The 15,753-nt window shown below is 43.2% G+C and overlaps 1 protein-coding gene across 1 annotated transcript in view; it reads right to left on the reverse strand.

Moving 5' to 3' along the window:
• SAXO1 (stabilizer of axonemal microtubules 1) overlaps window positions 1–11,097 on the reverse strand; it is a 31,482-nt gene extending 20,385 nt beyond the window's left edge. The window contains exon 1 of the mRNA XM_054810591.1: window positions 11,021–11,097. Coding sequence (XP_054666566.1) covers window positions 11,021–11,097 — 77 coding nt within the window. The remainder of the gene's footprint in view (window positions 1–11,020) is intronic.
• Between the last annotated feature and the right edge of the window lie 4,656 nt (window positions 11,098–15,753).

Genomic DNA, 15,753 nt, shown 5'->3' on the forward strand with positions numbered 1-15,753 from the left:
GATATGGAGTATGGTATAGTTTAACTTACACAACCAAACACCAAATTTTCCACAGGTGAAAACTCACTTGAGAGCCACATCTACAAAGAATTGGATCTTTTACTTTTGCTGTTTGTTTTGGAACTTTTAGCACGTTTTGCTGTAAACAGGCCATTAAAAACAGCTGCAGGCACATCACTGTTATGGATATGGGTTAGGAGTCAGCATGCGGGAACTAGTGGCAACAGCACACGATATTTAGACTGTGGCATCTTGGACTCAGTCTGTAGTTTGTTAGCTGACAGCTGGGCCTGGGCAAGCCCAAGTGACCTTAGGCTGGGTAGCCTCTTCTTATGTGTCTGCCCATACTGAACACCTTAAACTCAGCCTCAGGCACATAGGAAAATCTGAAGGTTTGGCATTAAGTTTTATCAAGCCACGGTGCAATGGATCACGCTGGCTGGATTTGGTATCAATCTACCTCTCATTTAAGAAAAACACCTGCATTTTCCCCTCCTTACGTTCTTCAGAAGCAGTTTTTTTGCCAATGGTGAAGTTATTCTGCAATATTTGAATGCACTGAAAATAGAAAATTCATAAATTTATCTAACTCTGACATTTTGTGCTTAACATGCTAAACATTTACTATGGTGAAGATTAATTTATGGCTACAGGGTAAAAATCATCTTTGTTTCTCTGGCTAATAGCTTATTTTCCATTAAAGATACCAGAAAACATCTGCAAGAGCTACTGAACTCCACATTTTTTAATAAATATTTACATAGGCTTTTCATTGAAAACAAGACCTATTTCTGCATCACGCAACATCAGTTCCAGTCCTTTCTCTGCTTTTGCTGTCTCTCTCACAGAAAATGTGCATTCACATTTAACTGAAGTTTATTGCCAAGAAAATTAATTCTAGGAACAGAATGAAATATTTTCCTGAACTGAAAAGCAATATGCAACAAATGCAAACTTATTTAAGCAACAGCTCTACCTGCTTTGATTTTTCTTCCAAACTAAATGCTCCTGAAAGGCTGTCAAATGAACACACATCACTGAACAATGGCCAGGACTTGCAGAGGACTTGCAGGCCAGCAGCCAGCCAGACCTACAAACCCACAAAACTGCTTAACATGCAATGTTTTGAAATGCCCAGTTTCTCACTGTGAACTATGGCAAACTATTTGGTTCAAAGTATTTAGCACAGTATCTCCACATTTATCCAACAGTAAGCAGCAGAAATATTTGTGACTAACATCAGCCTGCCGCCATCTTCTGGTGAAAAGTTCAGGACATTAAACAACTACAAATGCAATCAGTTCTTGCTTGCTCCCATTATCTTGGGTTTTTATCTGACAGTAAGGCAATGCGATATTACTTGTGCAGTAATATTACTTACAGTGAAACAAGCAGGTTAGTGATCTCACAGGGGAAACGATCCTTTTCACAAATCCCCTTTCACTGACTCTTTACCATACCTGCAATAATCTGGACAGTGACTGTCAGAAGAACAAAGTGGTTTCAGCATTAAGTTGTAGCTATTATTTTACTTGCACAAATACACCAATAAAATATACTTCAGAAGCTACCTATTTGCATGCACTGTAAATAGGAGAGACAAAACACGAGTAAAGTCAGGAAAGGCAGAATTTGATACTAAATAGGCAAAACAAGGTTACGTTAGCCAAGCCAGAACTGCAAGAGTATAAACGGATGCCACTCCACTCATTTCTCCTACCAGTTAGTCTTGACCCTTGCTTGTTCTTTGTACTAAGCATGTGCAGCTAGTAAATGTTCCTTACAGACTGACATGTCCTGGGACATGAGAAACCAGAACATAATAATTCCAAGGGGAGATACAGGATTTGCATGCCCAGGTAACTTCTTCCCATATTCACAACGAAGAGCAGCAAATTCTTCACCACAACATATCCAAACTAATGGTGAGGATAAGGAATATGGGTGTGAAAATTATCCTAAGTGCACCATGGTATTAGTTTTGATGCTTTGATTATCCAGCTGAAAAATGACAGCAATTTGCAATCCTTTAGGCCATTTAATCCAACCATAACTAGCTCTGGATGAACTGAGGTTGACTCACATGAAAATTATTGAGACATGCTATTTCAAACATTTAGATGAACATGCTGACAGTAAGATTACTCAGAAGGCAATGCTGCCATAGTTCAACTGAGCATCAAACATTGCTAGGGGTACAATATATATGTCTGCAAATTACTCTGGCAGATCAAGCAACAAAAGGTCAGATGTACAGTTTGCAGAATGCTTTACAAGGCTGAAAAGAAAAAAAAAAACACAAAAACAAACCCCACAATGCTTACATGCAGTACAGTCATTCTTTTCCTTAGGGAACAGAAAATACAGACCTCCTGGTGCACTCAAACATAAGCTTCACCATTGCCTGAAAAGACAAGACTCTAGGAAGGAAACTGAAAATTAATTGAAGGTCACAACTTCCCAGCTGACTTTAAACCAAACATCTACACCGGCACCTATCTTCAAAAACCTTCCCAAGTGCAACTATCTGGCACCATCTGGTACACTGACCCAAGTTTTAATTGAAAGAGTCATTTTTGACAGTTGTTTTCCATCAGAAGGTACTGAAGGAAATAATCCATGAAAATAGGTTGATTTTTTTTGGCAATTTAGTGAAACTATTTTTATTTTAAAAACAGGTGTATTTTACTGTTAATCTGTCTTCATATTTTCCCTCTCTGACAGTTTAAGGTTTTAATGTTTTATTTCATGTTCTGGCATTTTATGGTCCTACAATGCTATGTTGATTCATCTTAAAGAAGTTACATCAGAATATCTGATATCACAAAAACTCTCTTCTCAATCCACTTACATTACAATTCATTAAATAGAAGTTTTGAAATAACATGTAAAAAAAATAGATTAATTTTGCACTCCTACCTATGCAATAAGGGAAGAACACACTGCCAAAGCACTAAACTGTAATTCCTTGATAAAGTCAGGATTTTCTAACCATTAGCACACCCCACTATTTGAGAGACAATGATTGATTAATACTGACTTCCAAATCTAATCTTGCTAAGCAGCAGGGAGAGGCCTTAGAAACAAATGTTGAGTAAAGCTTACTCTCCTGACCAGCATTACCACAGAGATTGTTCCTCTTACTGCAGAAAATCTGCCTGAAAAGAAAGGCAGCACAGCTGCTCAAGCCCCAGGAAATTATTCTTGGCTTGTACCAATGGTTTGCATCTTTCTTCAAGAACAGCAGCTTTCATTTGCAAGAACCACCTGTTCATGCTCCCCAAGCACCTAATTATATTGAAGAGTGAGGGCATGACCTCTGAATCTCAGTCTCAGCCCTGGTCTTTACTGGTATGACCAGCTTTCAGCAATCCCAGGTTCCTGAGATCAGTGAGAATGTTTGGGACAAGCAAGACTTAACCGTTAGTGGAGGAGGAGCAGGTTAGGAAACAAATGCACACCATATCCATGGAGCACCCACAAGCACTGAGGGAGTTGGCCTATGCCATTTTGAGGCCATTCTCTTTATCATCAAAAGGTTGTGACAATCAGGGAGAGGTTCTTTAGGGCTGGGAAGAAAGTAAATGTCACTCCTGCCTTCAAGAAAGACAAGAAGGAGGATCTGGGGAACTACAGGCCTGTCAGCCTCAATCCCCGTGAAGATGACTAAGTAAATAATCCTGGAAAATCAATTCCAGACACCAGCTGTCAAAAGGGCTGGAGGAGGTCATTTGGAGTGGTCGGCATGGATTTATGAAGGGGAAATCATGCTTAAACCAAACCGAAAGCCTTCTTAAACGAGAAGACTGGCTTGGTAAGACAAGGGGAGAGCAGATGATGTTGCTTATCTTGACTTTGGTAAGGCTTTTGACACTGTCTGCCATAACATCCTCATTGACAAACTAATGGAAGTATGGGCTAGGTAAGCGGACAGTGAGGTGGACTAAATAATGCCTGAGCCGCTGGACTCAAATGATTGTGATCAGGGGCACAAAGTCCCACCAGAGGCCAGTCACCAGCTGTGTTCCCCAGGGCTGGATGATGGGGTAAATATTATTAAATATCTTTATGAATGACCTGGATAATGGGACAGATGGCACCATTAGCAGTTTTGCAAATGATACAAAACTGGGAGAAGTGGTTGACAGACCCACTGCGTTGCCAGTCAGAATGACCTCAACAGGATGAAGAAATGGGTCAACAGGAATGTAATGAAATTCAACAAAGGGAAATGCAAAGCCCTGTATTTGGAGAGGAATAACACCAGGCAGCAGGATAGTCTGATGTCCAACCAGCTGGAGAGCAGTTTATCAGAAAAGGACATGGTAGTCCTGGTAGACAAGCTGAGGGAAGATGTTTCATAAAAGGATGAGACCCATTCTGCATGGGCCCAGTGAGAGTTAAGTACATTAAGAGACTTCTTTTTTCCTGCCCTTGAAGTCTCTCCTTTGACTACTTAATGTGAAGTATACACTTGCTGTGTTCAAGAATATCACAGGAATCTAGAAAATACTTCTAAACCTTGCTTTTGATTCCCCACTCACCTCCTACAATCATTTAAACATTATATAGACTTTGAATATTGGAGTCAACAGCTTACAGCCTGTGGAGGTACATAAACTTAGACCAGTAAAGACCTAATGCAGTAATGCCATCTAATGACCTGATGCCATGATCTCTTCCTGCATTTTGGAGATTAGTCCAAATGCTACCTTTTCACAACTGAAAGTATTTTATTAAGAAACCTCCCACATCTTCTATAAATACTGCATGAAAAGATAACAGAAAAAGAAAGGATAAGAAAATTGTCTTGAAAAAACAAAGGACCTCTCTTCTTGCAGTGCTAGAAGACTGTAATGCCTATAATAGGGAGTTAACTCTATTGCACTTTACTCATGCATAGTAACAATGGATTGAACTGGTAGTTAATGTGTGAAAGTAATAGGTAGGAAATTGCCAGTCACTATCAGGAGGACTGACAGAATTGAAATCAAAGAATTTAGAGTCTCCAGCATAGGCTTTACACTTATGTATTTATTTTTAGAATCTTCTCTAGGAATAAAGAATAAAGAAATAAAGAAAATTTTCTGTTAGGGTTATGAGAACTGTTTTACTTGAATTAAATCCAACTCTGGCCTTTACTAAAGGTCTTTCTAGACATGCATTTGCCAGTTCGTTAATGAACTATTTCCAATACAGCAAAAAATATGAAGCCTTAAGAACCTTTAGTATCTGCTGAAAGAAATCCCACTCATTTTTTTGAAAGTCCATTTAAACTTATAGCCAGAATTTCATTAAAACTAATAAAAGAAACAGAGCTCTATGGAAAGAATTTCACTAAGTTCTTGCTCAGTTTTTCCTAAGTTTCAGGAGTTCCTGAGTTTTAGTCTGCCTGAAACTAACACTCTACACTGTGAAGATGATATTGATATCCATAAAGTAGAATTTTCCACTTTACAGGGACAGAAATGTGTTCAGGTTAGACACTGTTTAATTTAGGGTTAAATGCACTACTTGCTTTGCTGACGACTATACCTTTGAAGAAGAGCCGAAAGACTGATAAAAAGCATGCTTCAATAAAGAGTATCCTTGAAGGAGAGCTGAAAAAATGATAAAAAAGGAACATCCTGCCCCAAAAGGTGCCAAGAGCTGGGTGATTGCCAGAGAGGCCTGAAGTCAACAAGAATTGGCAGTAACAGCGGAAGGGAAAGGTGGAGTGGGTGTGGGTGTCACCACCACCTACCCAATTAAAGGACTATGCAGATTACACCCCCACACCCTCAAGGAGCAGTATTTTCACCACAGATGTCTAACTATGCAAAAATTACATAATCAAACATGTATTCAGTCTGTTCAGAATTTTTTTTTACACTACCCTCACTAACAAAATTCTCTTGTTACATGATGACACTTTTAAGCGGTGCCCAAGCCTATGCTCCCAATTGTTTCCCACAAATACTAATAAAATATCTTATCTTTTAAAATGGTAAACAGCCACTGACAAAAATTTGACATGAAATAAAAGAACTGCCCAAAAATTCAAAGATAGGAGTACTGGGTATCAGAACCCTGTGTGTTAGGAATATAGACAACACTGGTGAATCCCATACTGAGTGAACCTTTCTTTGAGATGATATGTACTGCAAAATTCAGATCAAGAACCTTTGATAAAAATTACTGTCAAGAATCCCTATATGGTCATTTGGTCTTTCCATTGCCATGAACTGCCTGAGTCTCAAACACAACTTCCACCCTGTAGGACAGCATGGAATGCAATACGAGCACTGCCTAAGAGAGAAGCAGAACAGCTACAGTAAACCTGTTCCAAGGGCAAGAGAATCAGACATTTCCCTCACAATTTATTTCATGGCCTTTGATGATCTGTGCAGCACAGTTACTGCACACACATACTGTTTTCTTTTATATTCTGATGAACCACATTAGCAGCACACATCTTACCATTTCCTTTCTTTCCCACGGGATACCATCTCCTCAACTGGCAACAGGTGCCAGTTTTGTCCTATTCTCTATTTCTCTTCATACACTTACTTTCTACAGCAGCTACAGCATACACACCACCAGTCCTAGTCTGATTAAAAACATCCATCTTCCACATCTCTAATTAGGCTTCTTGGCTAGATTTTTGTCTTTTAGTCTGAAAGCCTCCTGGAACAAGCACTGTTTCTACTTGCATTTGTCATTGCTCAATTACTTAAATAAATAAATAAATACTGTGTAAACAAACTCTTCAAAGAACTAAAGATGTCCAGACACAAACACAAGTGAAATAATTGTGCCTCTGGCTCCTGTGGTATTTTATGTTAACCATGAAAGAGCAGTTCTTGCAGCTTTCCCCGACTGGTATTCTTAAGTGCAAACTAAAATTCATGCAGCTGGAATAGATAGTAAAGCTGCCAGAAAGTACCTAAATGAGTGACTAAGGATTAGATTCACCTCTTGGGATGACTTTGCCTACATGTAAATGTATCAGAAACCACTACTGGTGCCACAGAGAAATACCATAAGATGTGATATATGATTTAGAAATGTTAAAATGCCCAGAATAGGGACAGAAAGATACTCAAACTCTCTGCAGTTGTGCTTTATGCCAATTAAACACAGAGTTCCCCAGCTGTAAGACTACACACAATGCATCAGAGCTGAACAGCTTCACATAGACTGACGCATAGGTAGATATCACCTGGTAGGATGGTCCAAAAAGTACTCACATGTAAGAGCTACCTCCAAATGGTGCCACACTTAACAAGTTAGCCCAGCTGAAGTTGTTAAGCATTGCAGATGGTAACATAGAGCTCTCATGCGGCGTTCTGCCATAGCTACCAATGGAGCTAACCAATTCTGCCACATTTTTTCCCAATGATCCAACATAGAAGACTGAACCAGAACTATCAAGCCATGAACCAGAACTATCAATCCATGAATGTAATTCAGGCTTGCTAAAGGAGCCCATAGCGGAACTCAAACTGGAGCATTCATATCCTTTTAAGTTCCTACTCATCCCATCTTCTCCCAATCTCCACTAAAAAAAGGTTCATGAGTAGCTACCAAGTGTCTGAGAAACCTCTCTGCAGTTATACTGAAGATGAATATACTCTCTTATACATGCAAAACAACGAAAGCTATGAGTTATTAGGCAAAGGCATATGATCACTTCAACATATATCTCAAATACACTACAAAAATCTGCTTCCTTCTGTTCAGTTCTCCACATGACACTATGGAAGTTTGCTCATCCCTTGTGCAAGACATTACAAGATCCTCAGCAGTGTGCTTACAGAATTACTAAAGGGTTGATGTTATTTCCTTGTGCATAAAAGGGTTTTGCACAACATGCAGGAGCAAGAAAAGAAGTAACCCTTGACTGCAGTTGCCTTTGCCCTCACGCATTCTTAACTTAAGAGATTTTAGTCAGTAGACCCACATAAATTGTGGGAAGGGAAATAAGAAAACATGGCTATGAACTCACCAGTTATCTCAAACACCTTCTCACTGTACAGCTGCTGTACAGAAAGCCAGTTTGCATCGCTGCCCTAATACACTGGAGTTCTTACCCTCATGCCACCATCCGTCATCCCACACACAAACCATCCATGAATGCAAGAAACTTGGTGTGAATTTGCCCCATAAGGAATGATACATGTATTTCTGTATCTCTCCATACATGCATATGTACAGACACATCCATAAATGTCACATCATTTAGTAGTTGTGTGGTAAACATCCACACTGAGAAGTACTGAGCACTGAAAATCCTGGAGTCACTAGAAAATTTGTAGCTCTCACATGGGAACCATACCCCAGTGGCCTGGTCACTGTTGCATGTAGTATATTATCTAGGACAGCTAGGTCAAAAGAATCTTTCCCTAACATCTTAAAGCTGTGATGGAACAGGTCATCTTGATTTTAAAATATATGTATTTCATAGTTTCTACTACTTCTGTTTCTCCTAGCTGATAAAAAAAAGTATCTCATTTCACACCATCATAGACAGTACAGAATGCATAAATGACTAGTTAAAACCGTATCTTTCTGCTTTTATTCAGAATTAACATATGTATTCTATTCACGACCATTCCTAGCACAAAGCAGAAATTCTATCAGCTAGAGCTACCATTGCCCACAATGAACCATTTTATAAGCAGCAATTACATAACAGCAAGACTTCCTGTTCATCAAGGCTTATAAATTGAGACCATTTCTCCAGTCCACTGACAGAACTGTATTTGCATTTTTCAATGCTCAGTGAACCAGAGACAGTCAATTATATGTTCTTTTAGCTTTGCTTTTCAATAAAAATAGACTGATGTATATGCAGGACAGAACATATACAGGACAGACTGCAAACAGTTACCTGTTATTCTGCAAAAGTTACAGCCATCTATGTGTTGTTACAGCTACACATCAGTTGATAGGCTGCTACCAAACATTATACCACTTGATATTATACTTGGAGGGAAAATATTCGAGACACTTCATCATACCTTTATGAGCAATGCGTATATGCTTTGGTAAGATGTGAACATTAGTACAGTCTTCCAAAGTAAAAAAAAGAGACCAAGGAGTATAGAAGTTTATACACTTGCCCTTTTGGAACACACCTAGTAAGGACGGGCAAGTCTAAACTGTGAAATACTGACTGCTCTGCAGTGCCGCACGAAATTACAGCATATTCTCCTCTGGAGAAGAAAGCAAGATATTTGCACTGTGTACATCAGCTAATGATAATCCAGCACACCTAACTTCAGGAGCTCAAATTCCTTATTCTTAGGAAGTTAAATGGAGAAATAATCTGACTAAGAAGTCAATGAAAAAAATCATTTCCCTAGCTTAACAGGCAAGTACTTCTAAATGGTATTTCAGGATAGGTATCTTAAACACTAACACTGAACATTCTGAATACTGTATTCCTCTTCAGCAACTACCGTTGTAAAGAGGTCATAAAAATATATACTAAGTTGTATTTGTAGCTGCTGGTAATACCCTGTTGTCCCAACTCCCCCTCACTAATCAGTAAATCACTGCTCTACAAGAGAAGGATTTTATGGTAAAGTTCAACATGCTTATAATGGTCACCTAATACAAGCCTAAGCAAAATTTCCTAAGTATCCTCCACAAACTGGTGGACAGGTGAGCTGCTACTTGTAGCACAAAAAACGTAGTGTGGCACTTATCTGCAAGCAGTAAAGATGCCTAAAGTCCACAAGTATATAATTTCCGCTTTTACACCTAGCACTTGAAATCTGAGGCCAGGTATGGGGAAACTCAAAATTCTTAGCTGTCACTTCTTAATCCAGAACTGTAAGTGTAGTAGCAACCCAACATACAGTTTAATTTTCCTTAAGACAGGCCATGATCAAGGTATTATCCACATCCTTAGATTGAGCTACTCCACTAGCTCATCTAGCACCTGAAAGATTACTGCAAGCATCAAAAAACAGACCTATACTTCAGAATATTAGTTGGTTAGAACCAGAGGATCCTTCTCAATCCACATCTCAGTGCTACATGTTTAGGTCCTTGACAGCACAGTCCTCTAACAAAATAATCAAATCACTGTTACTTCTCTCTGGAACACATTTCCCAAAGTCAAAAAATAAATACAGATTAAAAAAGAAAAAAAGGAATTATAATGATACATACAGAATGAGGAATGGAGGGAGCAGATGCACTTGTAACTTACAAATAAGTTTGATAAAAGTACTCAAAAATACAGTTTATAATCTGCTTGGTCTCAACATTTCTATTGGTTTTCTTTTTGGAATACATGTGTTTGTTACTCAGGATGAGTAACAGCAATGCATACCAGCCTGATAAAAACTCTGAGTGGGAATTTTGTACTTTTAAACTCTCTTCATAATTATTTAGTACCTTTAAAACAAAGGCGTGTAATCTGAATGAGTCAGAAAAATTTTTTCCCCTAATAATAATTTTATTCTTAACCTGCAAATATGGGAGAATGGACATTATACCAAAGGGTCTAAAGCTAGTAATTGCTTTCAAGAAAAGTTAGTGTACATTCACAAGACTGACACTAACACAACTGCTAATGAATCCTGGTATTTTCAGTTGTCTCTTCCATTTGTAAAGGTCTACTCCTGTATCTTTTCCACAATTAGCATGTTTACAGAGGAAATATCATTTCATATTACATTAAAACACAGACTCAAAGCCAGTAACACCCATTCAAAAGCAAGTTTATGGCCAAAAAGTGGAAAGCTTTCCTCTTAGAGATGCAATCCACCTACATAAGAAAAATAGGAAGCCTCTCTGCCATGTGTTTACTCCTGTGATAAAACCAAGACCCACGTGGTTGAATAGACAGGATGGGGGCATAATAGTTTCCATTTTATAGCTTTAGAAATGCTTTAAGATACCTTTATTTATGATTTTTCATATGCAACTTGCAGCAATAAATAACAGTGCAGCCTTAAAGAGCAGTGCAGCCCGCTAGCCAAGTAACAGCTACACCAAGCTCCTTCCCCCAGCCTCTTTTACATACCCACAGGAGCACAGCTGACAAATGCACTTCTTCAAGGATGGAAATACATGCAAAGGCACAGGCGATATAGGAGACATGTTTGCTAAGAAAACCAGTAATGGTTCAGGTCTTTCCCAGCAGATGCTCTAAAAGGAAAAAGGAAGGGGGGGGGGGGAGAGAAAAAGGAACAGGAGGGAAGAAAAAGGAAAAGGGGGGGAGAAAAAGGAAGGGGGGGAAGAAAAAGGGGGGAAGAAAAGGGGGGGAGAAGAAGAAGGGGGGAGAAAAAGGGGGGAGAAAAAGGGGAAAGAAAAAGGGGGAAGAAAAAGGGGGGGGAAGAGAAAGGGGAGGGGACAAAAAGGGGGGATGGGTGGAGAAGAAGGCAGGGGGAGAAAAAGGCAGAGGGGGAAGGAAAAAATCCAAACAAAAAACCACCACTCTTCAGCAGCAGTCCCTGGAGAAGTCCCTGGTCAGAAGCAGGGACAGAGCACGTGGCACTGGTACAGACTGCACTACATTCCAGCTGACCGGCTCCTTCCCTGGGGCAGCATGCCCAGGTTCCTCTGGTGGCATCCCAACCAGAGCTCTGTGGTCCTGCTTTCAAGTCTCTTCTGACTAGGGCATGAAAGCCCTGACAGTCATCTGGGGAACCTTTGTGAAGTCACCAGCACCAAGCTCTAGAGCCCAGGTCAGCAAGGAAAATGGCTGGGCCTATTCCAGAGAGCAAATAGCTAAGGTCAGACCTTCCAATTCTCCAGCTGTTTGACCATGATTAGATCAACATGTACATGGGCTATTAAGAAGCACTTAGAAGCATCTCCGTCTTAGCTGTGAAGAAGCAGAGAGGTTAAGGAGCATCAGAGAGGCTGAGAGAGAGATAGACTGGTGGAGCCAAGCTCTGCCCTCCCGGAGACAGAAACAGGGACAGCTAACAGACCAAAGCCAAACTGAAGGGGACCCTGTATCCTCCCCTTGCCAGGCAGAAGGCAGCAGCCTCAAAAAGGGGAGTGAATGGAAACAAGTCCACGCTCGGCGTGGCAGGCGAACCTTCTCCTCCTCACCCACCTCGCCTTCCCATGTACCCCTGTGCAACAGGTACGAGGCTCTGGCTGTGGAAGGCCACTCGAGCAAGGATATGGATGACAGTCAAGCTGCGCCAGAGGTAGCACCTAGGCCCAAAAGGCCCATGCCTCGTGTTGTGACCACCCCCACAAAGAAAAGGAGGGTTATAGTTGTAGGGGACTCCCTTCTGAAGGGTACAGAGGGCCCGATATGCAGGGCAGGCCCTCCTCTCAGAGAAGTCTGCTGCCTCCCCGGGGCCCGTGTCAAGGACATCACTAGGAAACTCCTCAGCCTGGTACAGCCCTCTGACTATTACCCACTGCTGCTCCTCCATGTGGGTGGGGATGAAGCAGACACACATACCACAAAAGCGATCAAAAGGGACTTCAGGCTCTTGGGACAGTCACTGAAGGATTCGGGAGCGCAGGTAATATTCTGCTCCCTCCTTCCAGTTAAGGGCAGCAATGTTGGGAGGAACAGGCGGACACAGTCCTTAAATGCATGGCTCCGTGGCTGGTGTCAGTGCCACAACTTTGGGTTCTTTGACAATAAATGTAGCTGTCGCTCTGTCTCCCAGCTATTTCTGCATGAACACAACTGGGGCAGCAGCCTGGCTGGATTTCACAAGAAAGACTTCGCATCGTAACTCCTACTTAAAATGCCAAACAATCCACCATTATCCACCCAGTGCATCCCTGTAGATTCCAGTGTGCTTGGTGTGACCTGACTATCTGATCATACTTGCTGGTCTCCTATGGCCAGCTACTACTCTACCACTGTAAAACACGTGGGTGGTTTACATGACTGAAGAGGCTTTAGAAGTATCTTGCAACATCTTGCTGCAGCACTGGAAACGCCTACATGGCACCAGGCCTAATAAACTCTGATGGGATTCATTTCTCTGAAAGGGGGAAGAGGATCTTTGCCCAGGAACTAGCGGGGCTCATCGACAGAGCTTTAAACTAGGCTCGAAGGGGGAGAGGGATAACATCAGGCTTGCCTGCAACATGTTGTGGGACGATGTGCCCAGGTTGGAGGGACGAGGCGCTGGTGGGGGCCTTCAGCCTACTGCTCAGAGATGCGCTGGACGCACTACAGCACGCTCGAAGCCTAGAGGAGATGAGCCAGGGGCTCCAGATGCAACAGGAACCAATGGGGTAACACTGGGAAGATACATCAAAAGAATTCCAGCCACCCCAGCCAATAAGTCAGCCTCATCGGGGGCACAACTGAAATGCCTCTACGCGAACGCACGGAGCATGGGGAACAAACAAGAGGAGCTGGAGACGTGTGTGTGCCTGCAAGGCTATGACCTTATTGGCATTACAGAGCCATGGTGGGATAGCTCCTATGACTGGAGTGCTGGGATGGAAGGGTACAGGCTCTTTAGGAAGGACAGGCAGGGCAGATGAGGAGGGGCGTCGCCCTCTATGTCAATGACCAGCTGGAGTGCATGGAGCTCCACCCAGGGATGGATGAGGAGCTGACTGAGAGCCTATGGGTCAGGATTAAAGGGAGGGCTGGGGCAGGGGACATCATAGTGGGGGTCTGCTACAGGCCACCTGACCAGGGGGACTGAGCAGATGAAGCCCTCTATAGGCAGACAGGAGCAGCCTCACGCTCACAAGTCCTGGTCCTTATGGGGGGACTTCAATCACCCTGACATCTGCTGGAGGGACAACACAGCTGAGCACAGGCAGTCCAGGAAGTTCCTGGAATGTGTTGATGACAACTTTCTCCTCCAAGTGACAGAGGAGCCCACGAGGAGAGGTGCCATGCTGGACCTTATTCTCACCAATAAGGAGGGCCTGGTAGGGGATGTCAGGCTCAAGGGCAGCCTTGGCTGCAGTGACCACAAAATGGTGGAATTCAGGATCCTCAGGGCAGCGAGGAGGGTGTGCAGCAAGCTCACTACCCTGAACTTCAGGAGAGCAGACTTTGACCTCTTCAGGGATCTGCTTGGTAGAATACCATGGGACAAAGCCCTGGAAGGAAGAGGGGCCCAAGACAGCTGGCTAATATTCAAGCATCACCTCCTCCAAGCTCAGGAGCGATGCATCCCAACAAAGAGGGAGTCAAGCAAAAACACCAAGAGGCCCCCATGGGTGAACAAGGAGCTCCTGGGCAAAGTCAAACAAAAAAAGGAAGCCTACAGAGGGTGGAAGCAAGGGCAGGTAGCCTGGGAAGAATACAGAGAAACTGTCCGAGCAGCCAGGGAGCAGGTTAGGAAAGCCAAAGCCCTGACAGAAATTAGTCTGGCCAGGGATGTCAAGGACAACAAGAAAAGCTTCTATAGCTATGTTAGTGATAAAAGGAGGACGAGGGAAAACGTGGGTCCCCTCCGGAATGAAATGGGTGACCTGGTTACCCAGGATACGGAGAAGGCTGAGGTACTCAACAACTTCTTTGCCTCAGTCTTCACTGGCAAATGCTTGAGCCCCACTGCCCAGGTCACAGAAGGCAGGGACTGGGAGAAGGCAGAACCGCCCACTGTAGGAGAAGATCAGGTTCGAGAATATCTAAGGAACCTGAAGGTGCACAAGTCCATGGGACCTGATGAGTTGCATCCGGGGGTCTTGAGGGAACTGGCAGGTGAAGTGGCCGGGCCACTCTCCATCATATTTGAGAAGTCCTGGCAGTCTGGCGAAGTTCCCACCAACTGGAAGAGGGGAAACAGAACCCCCATTTTTAAGAAGGGTAAAAAGGAAGACCCAGGGAACTACAGGCCGGTCAGTCTCACCTCCGTGCCTGACAAGATTATGGAGCAGACCCTCCTGGAAACTATGCTCAGGCACATGGAAAATAAGGAGGTGATTGGTGACAGCCAGCACGGCTTCACTAAGGGCAAATCGTGCCTGACAAACTTGGTGGCCTTCTATGATGGGGTTATGGCATCCGTGGGTAAGGGAAGGGCAATTGATGTCATCTACCTGGACCTGTGCAAGGCATTTGACACTATCCCGCACAACATCCTTGTCTCTAAATCGGAGAGACATGGATTTGATGGATGGACCACTCGGTGGATAAGGAATTGGTGGGATGGTCGCACTCAAAGAGTTGTGGTCAATGGCTCGATGTCCAAGTGGAGAACGGTGACGAGTGGTGTGCCTCAGGGGTCAGTACTGGGACCAGCACTGTTCAACATCTTTGTCGGCGACATGGAGAGTGGGATCAAGTGCATCCTCAGCAAGTTTGGCGACAACACCAAGCTGTGTGGTGTGGTCGACACGCCGCAGGGAAGGGATGCCATCCAGAAGGACCTTGACAGGCTGGAGAGGTGGGCCCATGTGAACCACATGAAGTTCAGCAAGGCCAAGTGCAAGGTCCTGCACGTGGGTCAGCACAATCCCAAGCACAACTACAGGCTGGACAGAGAATGGATTGAAGGCAGCCCCGAGAAGGACTTGGGGGTATTGATTGATGAGAAGCTCAACATGAGCTGGCAGTGTGCGCTTCCAGCCCAGAAAGCCAACTGTGACCCGGGCTGCATCAAAACCAGCATGACCAGCAGGTCGAGGGAGGTGATCCTGCCCCTCTACTCCGCTCTTGTGAGACCCCACCTGGAGTACTGCGTCCAGCTCTGGGGGCCCCAGTACAGGAGAGACATGGAGCTGTTGGAGTGAGTCCAGAGGAGGGCCATGAAGCTGATCAGAGGGATGGAGCACCTCTCCTATGAGGACAGAGTGAAAGAGTTG

This window comes from Grus americana, chromosome Z (genome assembly GCF_028858705.1).
Source record: "Grus americana isolate bGruAme1 chromosome Z, bGruAme1.mat, whole genome shotgun sequence".
Taxonomy (NCBI): domain Eukaryota; kingdom Metazoa; phylum Chordata; class Aves; order Gruiformes; family Gruidae; genus Grus; species Grus americana.